The sequence below is a fragment of the Achroia grisella genome, unplaced genomic scaffold, assembly GCF_030625045.1.
Source record: "Achroia grisella isolate CSIRO2021 unplaced genomic scaffold, CSIRO_AGI_Agris_v1 utg782, whole genome shotgun sequence".
Classification (NCBI taxonomy): Eukaryota; Metazoa; Arthropoda; class Insecta; order Lepidoptera; family Pyralidae; genus Achroia; species Achroia grisella.
The window spans coordinates 3,263,908-3,289,808 of record NW_026713022.1 but is presented as its reverse complement, the minus strand read 5'-3'; the positions used below and the strand labels follow the sequence as shown (position 1 = coordinate 3,289,808).

General features: G+C 31.1%; 1 protein-coding gene across 3 annotated transcripts in view; it reads right to left on the bottom strand.

The window, feature by feature from the left end:
• The window catches only part of LOC131851254 (transcription factor GAGA-like), a 43,905-nt gene extending 19,333 nt beyond the window's left edge, over window positions 1-24,572 (bottom strand). For 2 of the 3 annotated variants that reach the window (XM_059201724.1, XM_059201725.1), the window contains exons 1-5: window positions 24,424-24,572; window positions 23,946-24,139; window positions 23,238-23,529; window positions 9,292-9,481; window positions 7,734-7,925 (exon numbers count right to left, since the gene is read on the bottom strand). In XM_059201724.1, the coding sequence (XP_059057707.1) occupies window positions 7,734-7,925; window positions 9,292-9,481; window positions 23,238-23,529; window positions 23,946-24,139 (868 nt within the window). In that variant the 5' untranslated portion in view covers window positions 24,424-24,572. The remainder of the gene's footprint in view (window positions 1-7,733; window positions 7,926-9,291; window positions 9,482-23,237; window positions 23,530-23,945; window positions 24,140-24,423) is intronic. The other variant, XM_059201726.1, reaches the window with a different exon arrangement.
• Between the last annotated feature and the right edge of the window lie 1,329 nt (window positions 24,573-25,901).

The following is a 25,901-nucleotide window of genomic DNA, read 5'->3' as shown; positions in this document are numbered from 1 at the left end:
CCATAAAACTATATGTAGAACATATAGTTTTATGGGATTTTTTTGACAAAACTTAAAATGCGTTATCTATTAACAGATCGTTCGACATTTCACATTATTTTTTTTTAAATATCATACCACCAAATTATACTTATAGTTTTTTAAAAAACATGTAACTATTATACATATGATATGTTCTAAGGAATTTCTGACAATACTTAGAATGCGTTATTTATTAACATCGTTCGACATTTGACTACATTACTACTTTTAAATATCACGTATTGATACCACCAAATTATATGTACTTATTTTTTAAAACCCATATAACTATAGTATGTTCTAAGGAAATTTCTGACAATATTTAAAATGCCTTATCTATCAACATACCGTTTGAAATATTTATTTCACTAAAACCTATATTTCTCTAGCCTCAGACCCTTCTGGAAAATATTGTGGTTAACTGCTGATGAATTCGCCATGATGTGCTATTTTACCTGACTTCATGCTCAAACTATCATTCTCAACTCTTTACTGGTGACCCGCCTTGTAACGCAGGCGGATGGACCACTGCATTATTATCCATTAAATAAATAAATATTATATTATCTTCCAGTAACGCTGCTACAGCAAACATCGTTTAATGCAAATCAGCATTATTCTGTCGTGAGAATCGAACCCGCGACCACCCGAAGTAAGGCGAAAGTAAACCGCAAAACCACCGAGGCCCTCTACATAGATACTTGTTTCGATCAAGGCAAGAAAATCTAAAGTAAATTCCCAGATTTCCCATGACTTACTTTGAAGGTCTAATATTGTACTTTCGATACGTTAGTTACAGCATCAAGCATTAGATAATTAGAACATAGCGCGCTCGGATATTTATATTATGTAAATTAAATTTTATTACCTACTTCTATACATTATATTACTTTACGCATTATATATACCTATACCTCGTACAACTAGCTGACCCCGCAAACGTTGTTTTGTCATATAAATATAAATCGCTATTAAAAAATAAGGGTAGTAGAACAGTGAAAATTTGGGGTTGTGTGTATTTTTAAATGCCATATTATTAAAAAATATAAAATAAAGAAAATGTTAGGGTTGGACAACCCTTATCACTTAGGAGTATGAAAAATAGATAGTATCCGATTCTCAAAACAAACTGAATGTGCAAGAAACTTTATTCTTAAAAATCGGTCAAACCGTTTCGGAGGAGTATGGTAACTAACATGTGACACGAGAATTTTATATATAAGATATAAGAGTATATCTTATATATAAAATTCTCGTGTCATAATGTGTGTGTTGTTTACAACTAGGAATTTAATCAAACTTATAAAAATCTGAATATATTTACACTTAATTATAAAGTTATATATTCCATCTACACAAGTAGGTATACAAATTACAACTAATAAAGAACTAGAACAGATATAAAAAAATATATTTAATTATTTATGGTTCATAATTAACAAACACTGGCACACACACATAAAAAAAACTTTAATTAGTACAAATCAGCACAAACTTTGTATTATAAATTGGAATTGGCATAGAATAAAAAAAAATTCAATATGAACTTTGTTTGCGATGTTAATATGAAATAATGTAATCATTTTATTAATACGTGAAACATAAACTTGGGGTACAAAGTTTATATTTCACGTATTAATAAAAAAAAATCGTACAATTTTACAAACATTTATCACTAGTTACGATAAATTTGTGTATTTCTAAATAAATTATAAATATTTTGTACTACTTCCCTACATTGTTGATATTATAATTACGAATGTGTCTATTTATAACCTTGCAAATCGACTTATCGGATTATAATGAAATTTAACATAGTCTTATCTTAAAAAAGCAGACGAAGTCATGGCTACTAGCTAGTAATACAATAAAGTATGAATTGTGTTTAACGAACGTTGATTTTTTAAATTAATACTTATTTCGTATCATCAATTCAACTCCACGGATTGAAATACTGGTTTATGTTGTGTTAATTTTGCACTCTTATTTGTTTTTTTATTGTGCTTAAAAGCAATTGTATCGCGAAACAAAGCTTTCTGTGAATAGTCCGCAATAAAATTATTTCAAGGCCTTTTGCGTACTGGCCGCTGTTCACGATCCCCATTGAACGATAAAATTTAATAAAAAATAATAAAATAAACCCGCGTCGAGGTACCGAGAAGCCATACCTACTTTATGATTGACCGGTTTTTTTTAGACGCTTGTAAATTTACTTTTTCGTTTAATAACCAATACCACACAATCTTGACTAATATTAAAGTTATTAGTGCGAAAATGAGTTTGTTTATCACACTTTCACGCCTAAATCTATTAAGATGAATTTTGGTATTCGTATAGATGGGATTCAGGATAGGAAACTTTTTGTCGCGAAAATCTTAGCAGAAGGGGTAATGTTTTTAAGATACTTTTTATTGCGTATCTCATTAGTACAGTACAAAATTATTTTTAACAATTTACAAATTATAAATTTAATATAAACTCGAGAGAAGCCACGAGTATCAACTAGTACGGAATAAAGTTGAAATATTACATATACATGAAATATACATTTAATTGAAAACTAGATATATTTACATAACTGATTTACATATTAAGTGTATCAAATTTTTGCATAATGCTTCTCTCGTATTATCGATATTAAAATGGACGTGGTATAATTTTATATTTTATTTCTGAATTTGTGAATAATATCGCGGCAGTTGACATTTAACAGGCGGACAAGTGACGAATGATTTTCTGTCATTACATAGTGTAAAATAAAGTCGCTGTCGCTGTCTGTCCCTATGTATGCTTAAATCTTTAAAACTAGGTAACGGATTATGAAGCGGTTTCTTTAATAGGTAGACTGGAGGAACTGATTCTGGAGGAAGGTATATATATATAATACATGTACACCCGTGCGAAGCCAGGGTGAATAACTAGTCTAATATATAAATTCTCGTGTCACAGGTTTCGTGTTTATACTACTCCGAAACGGCTTGACCGATTTTGGTGAAATTTTATATGTAAATTCAGTAGGTCTGAGAATAGGTTTATAACTTTTTATACCCCTAAGTGATAAGGGTTACCTCAGAATAAGCTCACCACAAAAAAAAATATCAACAATATATTTGCTTTTTATTTTTTATGTGGCATTAAAAAATATATACAACTCTAAATTTTCACCTTTTATCACTAACCTCTATTATTTATAGCGTTATTAATTTATATACCAAAACAACGTTCGGCGGAACAGTTAGTACCTATATAAATATTTATTAGTAATATAATAATAATAACCCTAGACACTTCACACAGCGTCGTCTAGTCCCAATCTAAGCAGAGCTCGTGTTCTGGGTACTAGATAACTGATATACATACTTAGACATTTTTGTAAATAAATACATAATATACATAGATAATAACTAAGACTCATACAAACAATCATACTAATAAATACATATGTTTGCACCGTGCGAGGAATCGAACCCGTGACTATTGGAAGTAAAACGGTGTGCTAAACCGCTAGACCACCGAGGCCGACCAAAATATACTCAATATTAAGTATACACTATACATATCTTCTACATTGCAATTGCAAAATACAGTAATAAAATAATTAAGAAAAAATTGAGAAAAGGTGGACTTATCTTTAGAAAAGATGTCTCTTAGTAAATCTAACACAGTGGTATAGATAGTAATAATTAGTGTAAAAATAAATACAATGTCATAGACTAACTAACTAAATAACTCATTACATTTTGTACCTACAACTTAAAACAGAAAAAAAACTGTTTCAATATAAAATTATTTATTATTCAACAATAAAAAGCGGACCACCACGATCTTACACACACATTCTAAATAAAAGAAAAAAAAACGAGTTTCTGAGAATACCTCTAAAGGATTTTTACCTGCACATATTATAATCACACTAAAAAAATGGCCTGTAATATTTCTGGCTTGCCACTAATATGATATTTTAGAGTTATAATTTTAATCATATTCTACAATAAATTATACTGTACAATTTTAATAAAAATATAATAAATTGGTAAATTATGTCGACAACACTAAAAAAAAAATAATGTAATAAGTAATAACATACGAAATAACTTACGTACTTTTAATAAAAATATGAACGAGTCGTGAATATTTACGAGCGAAATTGCATTAAAATTGCTTTTATTATTTTCATTACATTTCTAGAATTGTATGGTCGATGTTGAGAATTTGATAGCGTGTTATATAAATGGTATTAATTGGGCCATTAGTGGCATTTTATTACAAGTACAATACTAGTACAATAAAAACTGTGCTAGACACGGTATTTTTAATAAGCAAATTCGTGTGTACATAGCCTATAACGTACATCACCTCACATTTAATAACATCGCAAACGGACCGTAAATATATATTAAATATTTTATATTAAAAAAAATACGTTCACGTTTTTTCTACAGTCGGTCACTGATTCTTGACTGATTCGTGGCTCTTACCCCTACTGTAGAATAGAATAGAAAATTATTTATTCATATAAACTTGCATTGAAGCACTTTTGAATAGTCACCACTTATTTTATGTAATCTATCGCTCAATCTTATTTTTATCTACCGCTCATTTGGAAATCTATCTAACAGGAAGAACGAGTAAGAAACTTACGTATCTTTTAAATAAATGTGTGAATACAAACTACTAACTTGCACTAATCCATTAGAGTCAAAATTTTGAATATACAACCATCTGGTTGAGTAACTAAATAAGAGTAAATCAGTCTTAGAGTATCAGTGATCAAAATCTAGAAATAGAAATCTCTACCATATATCTCTCCATTCTGTGCAATTTTGTGCGATGCGGATAGCAGTGCTCACTAGCATTTCTAGACCCTAGGCTTCTTGGTCTTTTTCCCCTATCTGACCTATCACGATAAGCTTATCGAAACTGCTTTTATGTTATAGAGATCAAAAATAAATTTAGAATACTTTTACTTGTAAAATCATTTTTTGAGGAGTGATGACCAAGATTTAAAGAAGGTTGAAGAAAAGTTGAACGGACTGTGTGAAAAGTGAAGTAATTTAACTAAAAGGACAGTAAGGATGTAAGATACATTTGTTGTTTGTTTCATTCCAATAATTTCAAAGATAGTATACAACAAGAATCCACCACTACATATACGCTTAGATCTTTTAAACTACCTAACAGATTTTAATGCAGTTTAATAATCACAATAAATAGTTATTCATGAGGAAGGTTGATATGTATAATACATGTATACTACAGTAAACAAAAGCTGAGAAATTTAAAGATATGTAATGCACCCGTGAGAAAGCGGGGCGGTCCCGGATACAATTATAAACTATCTTATAATTAATATTAGAAATACGAAAGTTTGTGAGTATGGGTGGATGTTTGTTACTCTTTCACGCAAAAACTACTGAACGGATTTTGATGAAACTTTACAGCAATATAGCTTATACATCAGAATAACATATAGGCTATAAACTTACCGCAGGTGAAACCGCGGGCACAGCTAGTAGGCGTATAAAAGTACCTAATACGCGTACAATCGCAGTCGCAGTTAGTATACAATATTCTGCGAGCGTCTGAAATATTCTGGGCTTGGCTTCACCTGCCCCCTATTGATCTACGTACACCTACACACGAATACAAATTATGTTATTGTGGCAGTATAGATTCTAATCCGTTTCATATTTAGTCAATCCGTTTATAAATAAATTAAGTTAGTATTAATATATAATTCATAGATACACGTATAATAGAGTTAAGATAATATTTGATTTAATATTCCGTGACATTTTCACGATAATCAAAATATACTGGAAACTCTAAAAACTTAATGACGCCAGCATTCACAAATATATATATCGCTGAGCTAAAATACGTACTGAATTGTTATTGTATAGAAATTACCGTCTCGACAAAACATATATTGTCTTTTTTTATTTGTTTAAACAGTTCCATTCAGACATTCCTGGGACGAAGTAATGGCCGCACTTTGAAGCTGTGATTCTGCTCTACTAACGTAGTATTAGGCACATTATTTGCGGAATAAAAAGTATAATCCATTATATTTAAAATTAGTGATTTTGTTGGTAAGCAACAGTTATATTTAACGTGCAAACTGTGATGAAATTAAGAGTAAATTATATTTACTGCTGTATATCCACAGAATATGTCTATCAGGTAGACCTTTGTACAATGTCTGCACGACGCCTCAATTTCAGCTACTTACTGCAGCTTAAAGCTGCTTTCTTTATAGGATAGAGGACAAACGAGCTTGGAGCTCGCCTGATGGTAAGGAGTTACCGCCAATGAAAACCCACAACATCAGGGTAATTGCAAGTGCGTTGCTTGCTGTGTAAACATAGCTTGTTTCAGTTGAAAGGTATTATAGGCGAAATTACAGCACCAAGTAACATTACGAAAATCACGTGATCATACCACGTTATTTTTGATTTCTCGATATTTCGCCATTATTATGGATAAACTGACAGCTTACCCGTGATAACCAGCGACAAATACCACGTTTTATTAGTTTAGTTCCAATAAAAACTAATAAAACATGGTAACATCCCGTGGTTTTATTCTTTTTACGGTTAAATAATAATCGCGTCCAATTAAAAAAAGCATACAGTACTAAGGTCTCATGACTCCGTAGGCTTACTAAAATGATTATACTTTAAGTTCCACTTAAATGCTTATTTTAAATTTCTAAACGCTTATATCAAGATAATATTGACATATTTTCCGTTTAAATGTTCAATACACACATGTTTACATAGGTATAGGTATGAGCAAAAAAAGAGTTCATAGATCACCATTAAAATTTATTTATTCTGATATCCTTCTAATTCAAATAAATTAATGCTACATTTATTAAACAACATGTGGTACATTACCTTGGTACCAATATCTATGTACTTTTAATGATGTCGAATTTAATAGATATTTTTTTACAAAAATATCTATATATAAAGTTATAATATAGGTAATGTTGTATAACAGTACTATAAAACTTATATAACAGTCAGAACTATCAATAGCTGATATACTTATGCAATACTGCATTAAATCATAAATTTCAATTTTTGAGAAATCGCTGCTAACATTTTAATTTCGGTTTAGTTCCAGTTTTATTAAATTTTTTTGCATTAATGCAATAAATGTATATTGAGCGTGCGATATATCTAGAAGATGAAGTCGCTATAACTGTGTGTTTTTGATTTCCATAGTGCAATTTGCAGAATAGAAAAGAAAATGTGGCTTTTTCCAGCCAGAGCCCGCGGGCAGCGGACTGAAGCTATTCTCTCATATATTTCGTAATATTATGTACTCCGTTAGTTTATATTGTTTATAATCTTTTTCGTAAGATATAAACTGTACTGCTAAAATATAATACACCTATACATTTCTCGTAGTTTATATTCTATCCATATTAAACAAAAACGTCACAAAATTAAGTTTTTTTTTATATTTGCAAAAAGTATAATTAAAAAACTTTGGCAAATATTTAAAAACAAAATCGAAGCCAAAACAATCGTCTAAAACGATTTATAAAACTGTAACAATTATTATATCCATAAACATACACAGCGAAATGTAAGACAGTAAACCACGAAGTCCTCAATCAACAATGCGTCTAACTACCCCACCAGGGATAATAGCCTTGAAGTTATATTATTATCAAAATTAATAATAGTTAAAAAACTCACCCGGCGAAGTGATCTTGTTGGGGCGCTCATCAGTCTTATTATCATCTTGGAAGCGTACGGTCATAGGCTTCTTCTTAATCCGCATCTTGTCGTCTTCCGGGGAGAGGATCGACACGCGCTTCTTGGGGCGGTCATCGTCAGGCTCACGCTTGAGATCCATGGATGTGGCGGTGACGGTGGCTAGACCAGTCCCTGAGCAAATTTAACAATAAACCATATACAAACCAAATAATAATAAATTTTCTCTGATCGACAAAATGAAATCATGCGTTATACAGAATTTTACGCTTTATTAATGTAGAACAGCTTCCTTTTTAGAGCCATGCCCCATATTAACCTTTCTAAATTTCTTACTCGCCCTCCTCCTCTATAACATACAACATTATAACATAAAAAATTGTTTTGTTTACTTAAGCAACTTGAATAATAGGTTTCAGGAAGAAATCACTAGGAAATTGTTAAACAGTAAATTTTCAAAACATATAATGAAAATGTGTGTAATATGCCAGAAATACATTTGTTTTGTAAATACATACATAGTATATATATATACAACAGTCAAACCAATATAAACAGTCATAGTTAGGAATATCAATGTTATTGCAATATGTGCAAGAAATCAAACCCGCGATCATCGGAAGTAAGGGTGTACTAAACAGCTAAACCACCGAGATCTTTAATTAAAACATATATGGTACATTAAAGTAAAAGTACTACACATATTAAAACTACAATTACAATCAATATTAAGCAATTTGAATTTCATCTGGAAATACACTAAAAAGTTCCACCCTCCATGTTGTATATAGCGCCGCATAAATAGCTATACACAAACTCGAGGGTGGAAATTTTACATATACAAAGTGTTTTTGTTATAGCGAGTAGGGTGACTGTAGATTAAAGACATACGGGATAGTACCAATATTTGTGTTAACTCTCAAAAACATAGTCTAAAATTAACATTTTTTAAATAAAAGCAAGAACGGTGTTAATAATAAAATGGTATATTTTTTTAAATTTTAATATTCACCTAATCGCTTTCAAGTTAACCTATTCTGACACATCTTTATACGATAAATAAAGTCATCCGTTATCTTACATACACAAACAGTGAAACTTAAAGGCGAAACAACTAGTGACTAGTATAGGGTGGGGGTTTACATTTTGAATGTGTTTTTTTTTACTATTTATGTGCGTATATACAAGAGACGGAAGGCAAGCTCAGTTCCGTTCGGGGTACATCCAAAGATACTCGAATTCCTAGCCTAGACTAAAGTCGTATCCGTTAAGAGTCGACCTTCAGCCGCTCCATAAGGCCTTCCACAGGTTTGGAGTGCCCTTAGCACTCGCTCCTATTTCGACCAGTAAACCTATCAAAACCAGCTACAGCAAACAGCAATAGAATTTCGACATGTCCTCGGCTCTGGCCACCCTTACCTGGGGTTACATTGACGAATATCCATCAAATACAGATTTTAATGATTCTGCACTTAATTGGAAAGGGTTTACTGTCGCAATTCTGATAGCACTGTTGGTATATGATGTACAATCGTCTCACCTTGTTCATGCTCGGTTTGGATGCTGGCGACTACCCTCTCCCCCCCGCGCGCCGCGTGCCTCGCCTCCTCCATCTCCCTTGCAGCGGCGGCCAATATGTTGTTGACGGCTGTGTGCGTGCCCGGTGTATCATCCCGGCGGCGTCTGCGTATCTCTTCCGCACGCATCATAGATTGTTGATACATATGGATCTGGGAAGTACATTTGAATTGTAGATCCTTACCTTATTTTGGGAACTTATATACTACAATTATCATTTGTTTATTGTTCGCTCATAGGTTATTTTAATGTTATATTACTGTGAATGACTGATTCACTTGGACTTTTCTAATCTTTACATAGTATAAAATTAAGTCGCTTTCGCTGTCTGTTCGCTTAGATCTTTTATTCTTTACGCAACGGATTTTAATGTAGTTTTAAACAATAGGTACAGTGATTCAAGAGGAAGGTTTATATGTAGAATATTAGACCCGTGCAAAGCCGGTAGCTAGTATAATATATATTAGAAATATTGACAACAACGTTTCATTGTCTGTAATATTGCATACATATAAACTTGGTCAAAATTGTATTCGTAAAAAAATATTTTAATTTTCTACTTTGCAATATTAATTTTGTTACTTATACATTTTAGTGTTGCTTACATGAATAGCACCACAGACAACACGTTATCAAGTTACGTCGGTGATACCATTAATGCATTGTCACTTCGGAGGACTAAAGTGTGATGCCCCCAAAGTATCGGCAATCAAAAATATTTTAGGAAATCTAAGTTTGTTGCTTGTTAGGTGTGGTCTAATCTGATAATTATGACTGATTTATTTTGTTACTCAAGTAACTATTTATATATTTATGTCAACTTTTAGTCAAGCTCAAGGCAGTATGTATTCTTAAAAATGTAATTCCGACGAACATTTATTTAAAATACCTACACGCAAGTTTCTTTATAATTCTTCTGAGAGTGATGATTCTGCGTTTCGACTGAGCGGTAGAATAAAAAATATAACTTTTCAAAATTGATTATTTGAATAAAGATTATTTCTATGTCTATTGTTGTCACAAAAAAATTAATAATAGTAATAATAATTTTATTTGTAAAGGATTTTGGATACATTCCATATACGACGTTATTGAAAATATAGCCATTACAAATCTGCTAATATCAAACATACAAATATTTACGTTAAATAACTTTTATGTATAAATGACTGATTGTTTATATAATTATTGTATTTTATTATTCTATATGTCAATTTGTATGTTATGTATATCTAAATGTTTATTCCAAATAAAATATAAAAATACGACCAAGGTATATTATTACATTAAAATTTTAGTAATAATATTAATAGATATGGGCCCTTTTATCAGATAAATTATATGTGATACTGCACACCTGGATTTGTTGTGTAACATACCTCTAATATTTCAATTTATTATGAAATATTTTTATATTTAATTTTTATTGCAATATAAGAATACGGTGAAAACGTAACTATTCTTAATAGAAAATAAAATATAACATATATATGTATATACATTTTTTTTATCAGATAACAGGATATTGAATATTGTAGAACTAACTGAGGTGTTTTCGAACAATTTTAATCATTTCGTATTTTTACATAACATTGTAGATATCGCGATAATATTTAAATATACCTACGTCACCAACTCATGAAAAATAAACTTATCGTATAATTATTTTATTTTTAATTTTTATAGCCAAAGTTATCTCATTACAATATTTATCTTGTAATTTAGTTATGTTTAATATATACATTTAATAGTAGATAATATTTGCATACCTGCCGAGTATTTAACTAATTAATATAAATCAATTTACTATTTGACACTTGTATGATGAAATATAAGGATAATCAAAAATTTTATTAGCATGTGTTTAGAAAATACAAATTCATAATAACAATTACATCTGAAGACAATTCACACAGCGCCATCTAGTACCAAGTCAAGCAAAGCTTGTGTAATGGGTACTAGACAATCGATACAAATAACTATAATATTTTTTGTAAATACATACGTATTATACAGAGAAAACATCTAGACTGATCTGACTGATTTGACAAACAATCAAATCATGAATACAAATGTATGCGCGTGCGAGGAATCTATCCCGAGAACATCGAAAGTAATGCGGTGCTATGGCTACACCACCGAGGCCGTCCAAATAAATAAATTTTACTATTTATCCTAAATTACTTTCAGACTTAAACCTCTATATGTATATATAATTACTAGAATATTTTTTTTAATTCATCGTAATCAACTATATTTTACAATGTAGTTTTAGCTAGGTATATTTTACATTCTGACGAGAATCGAACTTATAACCGTACCACATCCGCGCATTAAGCATGTCCAATCTTCCAAGTTTAATTACTAAAGTTGATATAAGTTATAGTTAGTGCGACTGCAGAATGCAGATGCACTGGGGACGCGCTTTCTTGCAACTTTGTATAGGCGGTACGCGGGTAACTGACCCGTAACATTTCATTGTACTTCGTATATTGTATACTAGCTGTTCCCGCAAGTTCGTCCGTGAAGAATTTTACTTTATTCTTCTAAAATAAAATATTTTTTCTAAAATTTAAGTAGCCTAAGTTACTCCTTATCACATCAGCTACTTGCCAAAAAAAGTCCCGGCAAAATCGGACCACCAATTTCAGAGATTAGCCGGAACAAACAGACCGATAGACAGGCAAAAATTGTGAAAAATGTTATTTTGGTGTATGTATCGTATTTATATTCAAATGTATGTAGTAAAACACAATTATTTAAATATTACAAACAGACACTCGCAATTTTATTTATATGTATAGATAATATATACTTAAGTAGATATTGATATGAACAGACCATTTATGTATGTAGCGGCGCAACTAGAAGGAGAGGAGAGGATTGTTAGCAATGAGGATTAGTGACCCCCATTACACGACCTCGATGGTTTAGTAGAATTAGCACGCTTTATTTCCAATGGTCGCGGGTACGAATCCTCGCTCGGTGCAAATATTTGTATTGTAGACTATGATTGTTTGTATCAGTTCTATATATATCAAAATTTAAAAAAAATCAAAGTATTTATATCAGTTGTCGAGTATCCATAACACAAGCTCTGCTTAGATTGATACTAGATGGCGCTGTGTTAATTGTCCAGAGGTTATTTATTTATTGTCAAAGGTCACATGAAAAATGAAATAAAATATCATCATAACATCCGCCATATTATATTAATGATATTCCATTGTTTTAATATTATTCCCGGCAGGCATATTATGTGCCGTACAAATAATTGCTTGGTATACCGAATTTCATTAGCACGTTCTTACGTGATAATTAATTTTATGTGTACACCACTCACATATAAAGTTTATGATCACAGTGTTCAAATAACTATGCTTAATATTATAAATGAGAAAGCGAGTCTGCATATTACCGGAACGGATCAACCAATCGTGATATTGGTATTGTACGTAATTTAGAATGAGGAACATAGGTTTGATTTCATTTATGACACTCCTGAGGCGACTATAGGGTACGGTAACCGTTTACCATCAAATGGGCCGTATGTGCGTTTGCCTCCATCATAGTATATAAAAAAATTTACGGGCTCGGTGGTCAAGTTCCTTTAGCATGCTTTACTTTTGTTGGTGGCGGGTTCGATTCATCGCACGGTACCGTCATTTGTATTCATGAGTATGAGTGCTTGTATCGGTCTGGGTGTTTTCTATGTATATTATGTATGTATTTACAAAAAAACATCTAAGTATTTATATAAATTGTCTAGTATCCATAACACTTAGATTAGAGGGCGATGTGTGAATTCTCCAAGGATTTTAATATTGTTATTATTCCAATTAAATAATATCTTCCGTGATTACATAACAAAGTTGCTATTCTTATTTGAAATAATAATTTATGGTAACTGTTAACATTAAGAATTGTTAGCAATAACATTACAAGGCATCCGGTAACATGGACGAATGGAGAGAAAAATTATCCACAGATTATAAAAATACATTTATTCATTATTATTTTCCGTACCTATATATTTTTTTTTTGTCCTTTTCTGTAGTCCTACTTCCTTCATTTGAAAGGAAATGTCCAAACATTTCAATAGTATTTTTTTTATGATTACAAGAGCTTAGTCCGTTACACTCAGGAATTGATGCTGCTTGTAGAGACTAGTTCGTTTGACGACTTGTTTGATTTATTTTATCTTACTCAAGTAATTGTTAATTTACTATTTTACTCGTTTACGCTATTTAATAGTTCGTAGTTACAAAAAAATTTTTGATTGAGCAGCAGCCAAGATTTTTGCTCATTATTCTCGTCTAAATCTGCATTACGAAAAAGCGGTTGAATAAAAAACATGCAGTTAATTAATATTTATAAACTAGCTATGCCTGCGGTTTCAACCGCTTCAAATTTATAGCCTATATGTTATTCTGGATGTATAAGGTATATTACAGTAAATTTTCATCAATATCCATAGATCCGTATCTAGAGTAGTTTTTGCGTGAAAGAGTAACAAACATCCATCCATCCATCTATTCACAAACTTTCGCATTTGTAATAATAATAAGATGAACTATTTAAAAAACATAACTCCTATATCCCTCTTTCTATTTCCCATTGATGTTTGAGAGTTTTATTACGACCATTTCGAGAACCACTGAAAATTCACGCATCCGTTGTGGCGGTGTCTTGTCTTTACAAATACCAAGACGCATGTTATTAAACATTAACTTGTCATAAGGAAACTACGCATGCAAATTGGAAAAATCCATTGTTAATAGGACAAATATATCTAGAAATAGTCTGCTATATTTTTAATTTTAATCAATTAACTAAAGAATTTGATATATTATTCCATGCCACAAGTATTTTAGTCACAAGTTACTTAAATACCACAGTCTTATTATACTATATTCTTTATTATTAAACTTTAATAACTGAGATAAAAAAATGTATGCGAATTACTTGTTCATATTAAATAGAGCATGATATTCACAATTCTTACTATGCAGCAAAAGAAATAATACATTATTTAATACGTAATGTGATTTAGCGATGCGGTACCGTTCTTTCCGTCACGAGGTTCCGGGTTCAATTACCGACTGCAAGGCAAATATTTGTACCTACGTCAAAAAACGTATTTGTATCGAGTATTGGTGCTATTGTGACATTATTATATTTTGTTTTCGCCTGTAGAAGTAGGTGCGACTAAACTTATTTAAAAAAGAGCAGAAATTTTATATTTCTTTATATTTTTTAATTCTCATATCACAATGTTAGTTACCATACTCCTCCGAAACTGCTTTACCGATTTTTATTCAATTTTGTATGCATATCGGGTAGGTCCGAGAATCGGCCAACATCTATTTTGCATACCCCTCAGTGATAAGGGTGACCCACCCCTAAATATATTTATTTTATTTTATTGACAAAATGTTTCAAACAAGGTGACGTCCTACCCGATGGTAAGTTGTAACCAACGCATAGGCATCGGTCGAGCTTTTTTTTCTTTTTCAGTCTACTCTAATGCTATTAGCTGGACGGACGGACGGTAGAGGGCGAATGCAGATGGCACTCCAAATGCGCGAGAGGACTTATACTGAGGGCACCGCTAGAGGTTCGAACCTCGGGCGTCGGTCAAACATCAGATGATAACGTGATACCACTCATACGTTACCATCTAAGGATTTACCTAACGGAGGACTAATATATCATGCTTCTTATTGCTCCGTCTTATCTAGCTTTCAACCGAATTACATCTTGCAAAGGATACTGCTTGGCGGACGAAATAAGTGAGACTTGCGTACACAACAAACAAGGTTTTACAAAGTCTATCTCGGTTTCGTTATCATTAATAATTTAACAAATATTTAATCCATCACAAAATTGACAATTACAATTTAAAAAAATCTCTACAATAATTACACCTCATTATCATTAGAGATTCTGTCAGAAATATGATTTCATAGACAAATGGTTCTATTGTAGCAATTTCGTATATATTTTTTATTTATTCATCTTTTTCTTGGATTTGTTACGGGGCTCTATTATTTTTTGTAGATTATCGTGCGTTCTATTGCTCTGACTGACAGCCGCGAACCTAATCGTAATAGGTACAATTAAATATCTAATCCTTATTAATATTATAAAGGCGTAAGTCTGTCTTTCCGATTGTCGCGCTTTCACGACAAAACTACTAAACCGATTTAAATGAAACTTGGTACACAATTGATAGTCCAGACTACTCTAGACCCTGCGTAAGCATATAAGCTACTTTTTAATATGAATAAAGAGCTGAAAGGGGAGATAAAAAGGTGTATGGAAATATCGTAATTTTTAAAGATAGAATATTAAGCTTCATTCTTTTTAGACTGTTGATTAAATAAATATAACATTCAAAGTTTGTAAAAACTTTATCCTTAAGGGCGTATAATAAAATAGGGGACGTAAATTTGTACGGTAATTCGTTATTTTTGAAGCTACAACAATGAAACCTTTTTCTTTGGTCTTCTTCGGGTTAGACTATTAAATATATTTTCTTTATTTGCTCAAGGTCATTACTCCACGCAGACGAAGTCGCGCAGCGCAGCACGGCTAGTCAATACATAAAATGTTTCTACCAATGCCCGCAATACGAAGTAATAATGTTCGAGATTTAAAAATAAAACATGGCATATGCATCATAAATGTATAGAAATATAAATCCGTTTAAACAGAAATCATAAATAATACGCAGGAATAAATAGTATAATGCAAGTGTTCTAAATATAGTACCATTTGTATACAGGCGGCGGGATCATAAAGGGGGGTTGAGAGTTCGAGACTAAACACGTTCCCGGTGCGCGCAACAAAAAAAAGCAATAAAGCCATATTTTTTTAATGGTAGCCTGTGCTCACAAAAAAAAAAAAACAAAAAGACGATATAATAATCTCGACATGGCAGGTAATGTTAAGAAATAAGAACAAAAAACGAATGACTAATACATAATTGTCATCGTGGTACATTTTAAGCCGTTCCTATTTCGACCGTGAGGTCTCGTGCTTTTGACTTTTTTATATCATTACGTATTAACTAACCGAATAGAAAATATTTGTTAAATTGTAAGCGTTTTTCCTATAGAAAATGCTTAAACTTATTCTTTTAATATGAACACTGTACACATAGTGCCTCTGTATAACACATGCACGTTTTTGTTAAAATAAGTTATTAAGTTCCGTTACTGTTCATAATTTGGAAGGAAGTTCTGTACTAGAATGAGAATCCAAGGCTGGCTGAGTATATATTATTTATACCAGATTTAATTAGACTGGGAGACTAACAGGAGTAGTGAAGGTAACTGTAGGTTCCTGTGACCCTCCTAAACCTCCTAAACCAACACCCGTGTATGCGTAAAACTACTCCTAAACCAACACATAGCTGTTGGTTTAAGAGGGATACTTTCTCGGGATCTGCTTTGAATTTCTTTCCCTGCCACACGATGGACTGCTAAGAATCCATGGAAGGCTAAGTACTTCGTCTCTCTATATACATATACTGATTTATAATCATCGTTACATAGTATAAAGTCGCCGCCGTTGCACGTATGCTTAGATGTTATAAATTACGCAACGAATTTTAATGCAGTTTTCAGCAATAAATGCATATTATAGTACAGAAAAGTCGAGAATTTAAAGATTTGTAATGCACCCGTGAGTAGCCAGGGCATGTCGTCAGTTACTAATATTGTATCTACCGTAATATAATATAGAGAGAGTTTGTTATAAGTAAACTTTTGAACCAATGCAAACATTTGAGAAATTGCAACTGTTTGTAGGCTACAAACAATATTACAAAGTGACATAGGCTATATGTATATAGCAACATGTTAAGTATACAAAATTCATAAAGTTATGAGCACCCGGACGCAGCCGGGGGGGGGCACTAACAAACTCATATATTGATTGAAGGGTGAAAGGGGCTAGACTCGCTAGACGGTAGATTTGAATATACTATATGCAGTGTGGACATATCTAGTGCTACGTTCGATGCACTTGCAACGATGCTGTATTTATCTCGCAGAGATGTTATTAATATTATAAATGCGAAAATTTGTGAGTATGGATGGATGTTTGTTACTCTTTAAAAAACACTTAACGGATTTTGATCAAACTTTTACAGTAATATAACGTATACACAGAGCACATACAGGCTATAAATTTCACGTGTGAAACCACGAGCACAAGCGACTAAAATAAGTCACTACAAAGACCTTTTTGTACATAATTTACTTCTATATATAAAAATAAAATAAATGCTTTGGGTTAGGGACTTTACCATGATTATTTTATGTATATTTATGTGTTTATGTACAGAGCAACCATTAAATAATAACTTTTACGCTGTATTTAATATTTATGACCTCTATGATCGTTCTTATACCCACATATATCCATACTAATAATATAAATGAGAAAGTATATCTATGTGTACAATAATTTTTGCCTTTTCACGACTAAACGGTATAACGGTAATTTTCTTTTCTCTTTATATATTTAGGAGCTTAGGATCACAATAGAAATCATGTTAATTATACACTAAAATATTTTATATTTATATTACGCCTAAAATTTTATTAGTAATACTCTGAAAATGACTACATTAATTTTGTTTAAATTTATTTCTTTCAGCAAGATTTGTCTTTCACTGTCATTGTTGACACATTCCATCAAAAGGTGAATTTTACCTCTACCGATGCCCTCAGTTTAAAGTCGTATTCGTCAGGTAGGAGTTGGCCTTCAGCCTCTACATCAGTCCTTCTGCAAGTTTACCGCAATTCCGTCTTGTATTGTAAAACTTCAAGTTAGTGTACTTGTTAAGTTGAGCTAAAAACGACTTGTATTCAGAGCCGTAAAACATATTAATAAAAAAAAAGGTGAATTTTGACATGATGATAATACCATCTAATCGCGAGAACAAACTTAAGCTTATTTATATATAGGTTACCTTGAATAACGTATCACACATTATTACATATATTTTATCTCAAAACAAAGTGGACGAATACACGAGTTACAGTTAGTTTAGATAGGTGTAACATGAAAGTATTATTGTAATAATACAATATATCGTATTATAAAAATAATATAGAGAAATGGTTTCACACTTGTACGTTACTCTCGCTAGAAAAGTCAAGAGGGAACACTGCACTCAGAAGTGTATATAAACGTTATTATGAGTGAATCTTCACAGACTACCATTGCGTACGATACATTCTATTTATTTTTTCAATAAACAAAAAAATATTATGTTGTTTCTGTATATTTCTTAAACTTTTTTATCTCTACTTGGTTTTAGATTTACGGACAGTTTAGGTACTGTTTTTTTTTTCTTTTTCGGATTATTCTAATGCAGTTGGCCGCAGCTGGCTTTTACAGCTTCACCGGACGATAGGGGGCGAGGGCAGATGGCACTCCAAAAGACTCCGCGGAAGGACTTATGGAGCGGCTGAAGGCCAACTCCCGCCTGACGAATACTACTTTAGTCTGAGGGCACCGCTAGGGGTTCGAACCTTGGCTCAGGCCGTCGTAATATCGATACCGTTTGAATTGGACTGGGGATCAATCGGAGGGGTTTAGGTACTGGTGACAGTTAAAATTTCAAGATACGCGAAAAGGTCAAATGACGGTTTCGACTGTCAAGCCGTTTAGCACATAGATTTATTTCCAATGGTAGCTAGTTCGATTCCTCGCACGATATAAACATTTATACTCATAAGTATGATTGTATCGGCGTGGGTGTTTCCTATGTATACGTACAGTATACATAGATATGTCAATTGTCTAGTAACCGTAATACAAGCTCTGCTTAGCATGGGACTAGATGACGCTGCGTGAATTGTCCTAGGTCATTTAATATGTGCTTCCATGATGCGGGACTACAGATAATCACACTAATACGATTTCCTAATAAATATTTAAAAGAAACTACTAGAAAATGTATATATTATTGGAGGTGACTCAGTAACACGTCATTGTGTTTATATAATGATATATTATAACCTGACTAATATTTTTGCGAAATTCACATGATTATTGCGCTTAAACTAAACTAAATTTTACATTGTCTCAATATTAAATAAAACGTCACGCCTACAAATCACGAATGGGTTAGTCAGATATTATTAACTGACCTTGTGGTGAATTTACCACTTGATATGCTGACATTTCGCTAAGTATATTTAATTTCACCGTGGTGTGATCCTAGCGTAGATATTTAGAATTAAATTTATGTTATAGGTGTTGAGCATCATCGGAAAGTTAGTCATAATACAAATAGACAAATATTATATCTATATTTAGTATACTAAAATTCCAAAAACAAGGATAAAAAAAAGCAATGTCACAGATTTGGGCGAATGTGGTCGGTATAAACAAATCTCAAAATTACTGATATAATATTATAAACAATAATAAATATAATATAATTATACTTATACTTTTATTCAATCAAAATTACAAGTACATATTCTCTAGCAGTTAACCATTACGCTGAACAGACAGAATAAAAGGCGATGCATAAATGTCAATTCATCATCCATACGATATAAACCATAATAATCTCACAATGCATGCAAACAGTATTATATAACATCTTTATTCTGTAACAATGTATGTTTTCTACATTGTAATATGCAATACTGATTAAATTATTATTATTATTAAATTCCATAGAAAAAACAAAAAATGAAACCTTCTATTTTTTTCTCCTCTACCCAAAGGTTGTCTGGGAAGAGAACGCTTAAGCGATAAGAGCGCCTTTTGTATATCTATATACAGTGGACCCGCGGTAATCCGGCCCCCTTGTAATCCGACATGGTCTATTATTTATTATTGAATATTTTTTGACAATATACTTCAGAGTGCATATACATACATACATATATACATATATAACATAGAATATTATCACTGGATCTGTAATTTGTCGGATTACAAGATACTCTTTTGTAAAAAAGTCCGACACTGCCCTGCAAAACGTTTGTCGGATAACCGGGGGTCCACTGTACTCTAAATATTCTGTTTTTCTTTATATATTTTTTGTTAAGGTGCAATAAAGAACAATATATAAATAAATGGTTAAAAATATATTCAAAAACCTAATCTTATGAATTTCGTTGTTTCTCTGTTTCTCAGTATGTCATAACAACAGTCATAATATTTACTCTTTAATACGATCGTCATAAGATTTCACACCACAATATAGAAGGAAAAAACATCAATTTATTACTAATTAAATAAAAATGTTCGATATTTAAAAATACATTATAATTTAGTATATACAAAGCGTCTTCAGAATTTATAATATTACTTTAAAACACAAGAGTAATAAGAAGCTCCATCGTCTTTATAGTTGATAATCAGTATTCATTTTTAATCATGTGATGCATAAAACTCACATAATTTTCTCTATGGAATATGCATATTCAAAATAGGTATATTTCTTAAACTTTTATTAAGTAATTAAATGCCAAAATGACAAGAAATGCCTACAATTTACATAAATTGAAAAAAAAAAAATATATATATGACCTTCTGCTAAGGAATAAATAGTCAAAGTCCTTCAATTTCATTAATATAACACTGGTTTTAGATGAAATGATTTGATGATTGATTTGATGAAACCTGTATAATATTATATACAAAATATTATATATATAAATTGTCCATTATGAAAATAGAGCAATAATAAGTTTTTAAATAAGCAATTTATAATAATTAATATTTATGTTTTAAATTAACACAACTCAAAACGTAAATTTTTATTCTTATATGATAGGTGTAAATAACCAAATAAATTACCATTATACCTTTTGGGTATAATCATACGCAAATGTCACCTCCACACTAGTATTATGTACTAATAATTTTGTGCTCACTTAAGGGACTTTTTATTATAACTGCCTACAAGGAAAATGTATAGAAATATTTTTAAAGCAGTACAAAAATTTAAAATAATTTAAGTACCTACATTATTTTGAACGCAATTTTAGGCCATATTTTTAATAGTATTTTTTATTATAACACAAATTTAATATTATTATTAATTTTTCCTTTATCAATAATGTGTTAATAACCCTTGATACATTTTATATCTGTGTGAAGTATGGCATTTATTATAATAAATACTATGGTACTACTTTCTTAATTATTTTTCATAGAAAATATATACATATACAGAGAAAGGCTTGATTATAATGATAATTTTAATAATTAGTTAATTAATATATAATTCTAAAAATTTATAGGAATAATATGTGTAGAATCAGATTTTTCTACATAATATCTAATTATAGGAAGGAGGACAATGAAGATATAGCAGATACCATCATAAAAGCCACAACTACTCTGTCAAGAGTGAACATCTGAAGCAGAAGAAAATCTAAATATAATTTTATACAACAAATTGCAATACTGTCTTTACTACATAATACACAAATTATCCTAATATAATTTAGTATTCAAATTTATATACATCTCATCTATAATTAAATGTAATGCACACATGTCCATTTTTGTAACAGCTCAGATTATTTTATTATAATATATATGATGGGCATGACTGACCTAAGCTACTAACCAAACTACACAGTTAAATTTTAATTTTTTATAGATCAATTCAAGAATAAAAATATATATACATATATATATTTTCCTCTGTCAATATTTTTTACAAAATTATCAAACTTCGGTGATCCAATTTAATATATAGAAATGTAATATATTTTATTGGAAATTTTGATAGTAATATAAACCAATTATAGCAATAACTTGTATAATTTCCATGAGTAATACAACAGACATCCAAGCAATTCTGTTGCTAACATTATGCTGATTTAATTTAAACTATGTGAGATACTCCTGTTGATTTTGATTCCTAAACACACAGTATACTGTGATTTCATATGAATATAAGAAAACCTTGGCAATTAAGTATGTATAGAACACATAATATATCAAGATAAAGTATTAGGTAACACCCAAAACTATAATTACTACAGGTATAAAGTATATAAGGCTGTTATATAATTTGTTATTAATTAATATAATATATGAAATACCTACATTTACATTTATTTTATAATATAATAATAACATAAATCTCAGGAATATTTATATAATGCTATCCAGTCCCAAATTAAGCAGAGCTTGTTATGGATACTAGACAACTGATATAAATACTTGGTTTTTTGTTAATACATACATAATAGACATAATAGACAATTATAGTTATGAATCCAAATGTTTGTATTGTGCGAGGAATCGAACCTGTGACCATTAGAAGAAAGGCAGTGTGCGAAACCGCTAAAGCACCTTGACAACAATTTTTTTTTCATGTAACTAGAATGCCAACCAAGCTGATAGTAAGTTATAACTATCTAATTTTATATGAAAAGCATTATGGACATCATATTTTCATTTGATCTCATGGTATCCAGTATTCCAGAGAACTAAGATGTCATAGCCTGTAATTTCACTATCTTGTCTCATTCTTCAGACCTAGACCACAGAATTGTAATGAACCAAATATTATTCCGAATATAAATTATAATATAATTAATTTTTAATTATTATATAATAAAATGTTAATCAAGATATGTTGGATATCTCATATTAATTTGAAATTAATATGTCCATTTAAATCACAGTATACAGAAATTATTATATTTATATTACATTGTATCTACATCAATGTTTTTAATGGTTAGATGAAATTAAACATTTAACCTTACTGGTCAATCAGACTTATGAATTAAAAATATATATATATATAAATATTTTGTCTTTGCATATTTTAAAATATATTTCCCAATATTTTCAGACTCGGTAGAGCATGGTTAAGAGTAGTATAGAAAATGAAATATCACTTACCTGTTTTAGCCGTTCTACATCTGTTCTGGCTTGTGGAAATGTTTGTTGTGCAGTCACCGATGGCGGAGTATATGTTGGGTACTCTAGGTTCACATTTAGCATCTGTGCAGCATTATCACGAGCCTCATAAGCCAACCCACGGATCTCCAGCTCTGAGGCTGTATGCATCAGGGATTGCAGATCTAGTTCCTGAACATCTACAGAGCCCTTGTACATAAATTCAACCAGGAGGTTGATTTCCGAAAATGGAATACCCTTGAGGATCACAATTGGGTGTTGGCATGGGTTGTCCCTGTAAAAATATCCATTGCTTTTTTTATAGATACTTAAACATACACTTTTATGTATTTTTATATATTTGTTCTGACTACCAAATATATTGAATACATATATTGATTTTATCATGACATAAAAATACAATTTAATATGTATTTGGTAAATCAAGGATGCCCACTGTCAAAATTGCAAATCAATTTGTATAAATAATATACATACACTCATAAAAATATGGCTTCTTGGCTGTTTACAATAATACTTACACAGAATTATAAATAACTTCACAAGAAAAAATAATGATGTCATATTGAGCAAATGGTACAGATTTCAATTAGGTAATTATATGTAAAACAATTTGTAACTGGCTACCACTGAGAAATACGATATTATATATATAAATTATATTTTTATTACAGAAAATATAGTACATACCTGAATATCTGTTCGAAATATGGACTGCATGCTGAAAGCACGAGTTTGTGTGCCTTGAGGGTCCCGTCCCGGCAGGAGAGCGTGACGTCGGCGAGTGCGGACGACGAGTAGATGGTAGTGAACAGCTGGCTCAAGTTCTGCAGGTGGTTGTTCCACTTCAAGTGGAACGTCTTATCGCTCACCAACCCCTGCATCTGCACCACCACAAACACTTAGGGATCACAAATCACACAACTTCACGTCTGATGAATAATCGACAGAAAACCGACTCCACTGCGACCGCTACATAAAATTATAATTATTACAATTTATTTTTAGAACGATGCCCGTAAAAAACACTATACGTACGCGGTATGACAGTGTAATATACTATAGGTACGTGCCGCCGACGGAATTTAGAACTATAAAATTTTATATTATTTAATTCAATTTGGCGTTACGCCGTTTTCATAGATAACTACCGGCGCGAATTTCTTACCTCGTATTCGCGTTTCCGACTTCCCTATTTTTCACAAATAACACCGAAACATTTCACAAAATTAAATACAATAATTATGTTACACAGAAAGCCGTGTCGTAAAAAACAGAGTGGGGCACGCCGTGGCCCCCTCCTTACCCCGGCCCCCTCGCACACAATCAATATACGGAATATGAGAGCGCGGCGCGCCCCCTCGTCCCCCGCATGCTTTATTATACCGTAATTAATATACAACTTTATTGTATTATAGACAGCGTTCATACATTCCAAGCAAGAATGTATCTACTCAATAATATTAAATTATAATACTGTCGTACCTACGTACCTCTAAGTAGGTATATTATTACAGTAGATAAAAATAATATATTAACTCGCTATTTAAATATATACAATACATAATAGTCAACTAGACGTCATTAGAGGTAGGTAGGATAGCTAGGAAGTAGGCACGCCTACGTATGTGAAAATACAATTATAATGAAATTTTATGTTTTAGAAGTAGATTAATTATTTAAAGGGTATTATATAAATTGGAGAATTTTGAGTTTCTTCTGTGTAGATGGAAAACTACCTACTAATAAATCTTTTATTTTATTTAAAATAAAGAACATATAATATATTCTAGTTTACTAAAATTAAACAAATCTATTCACAAACTTTAGTCCATATTAATGTATTTCTTTTTGGGAGTACTTAAGTATCTACTACATATTTAACTTCACATTTGATGATTTTAGTAAGTTTTATGACAGTTTGTATTTGTAATAAGTAGCTATGTATTAGAATCTTTTCTTTGTATACACACAGAGTTATTTCGAGTGAACGAATAAGAATGAGAACACAAGAATAGATAGAGGGAACAAGCAAGATGAATTCTTTTTATTTTTAATAAATACTATCCATCCCTTTTCATCAATGCATATCCTATAGTTACATTGTTATATATGTGATTGTATTGGTGAGTGAAAGAAATGAAAGGAACAGCGAACTTCACTCACTTCAGTAAAGTGTGAAACAGAGTTACATGATGAACAAATTATTCTTAAATTTTCATTTACATTGGCCAAATTTCGTTGTGTTGATTTTATAATCACGTTTTATTTATTGTATACATTATTAAGAATTTAATAATAAACATTAATTAAAAAGTTCCACGGGTAGACACATAGAGGTATCAATAGATTTACAGATTACCAGATAGTGTAGCTATTATATAGATAAATTGATCTACATTAATTTATCAACATATTTTATAATGTAATATACCCTAAATTTAATATAAATTTATTTACGTTATTACATTATAATGTATAATCTCATAAATTAATCATCTAACTCCCGAAAATAACTAACATTTTCCTTAAAGGGGGCGGCACTGTATTATAGTACAAAGACATATTCTACTTGGCATCTAGTTACCTATTATTCAGTGTCATGTCATAGCTGTCAACTACTGTCAGTCACTGTATTTAATTCTC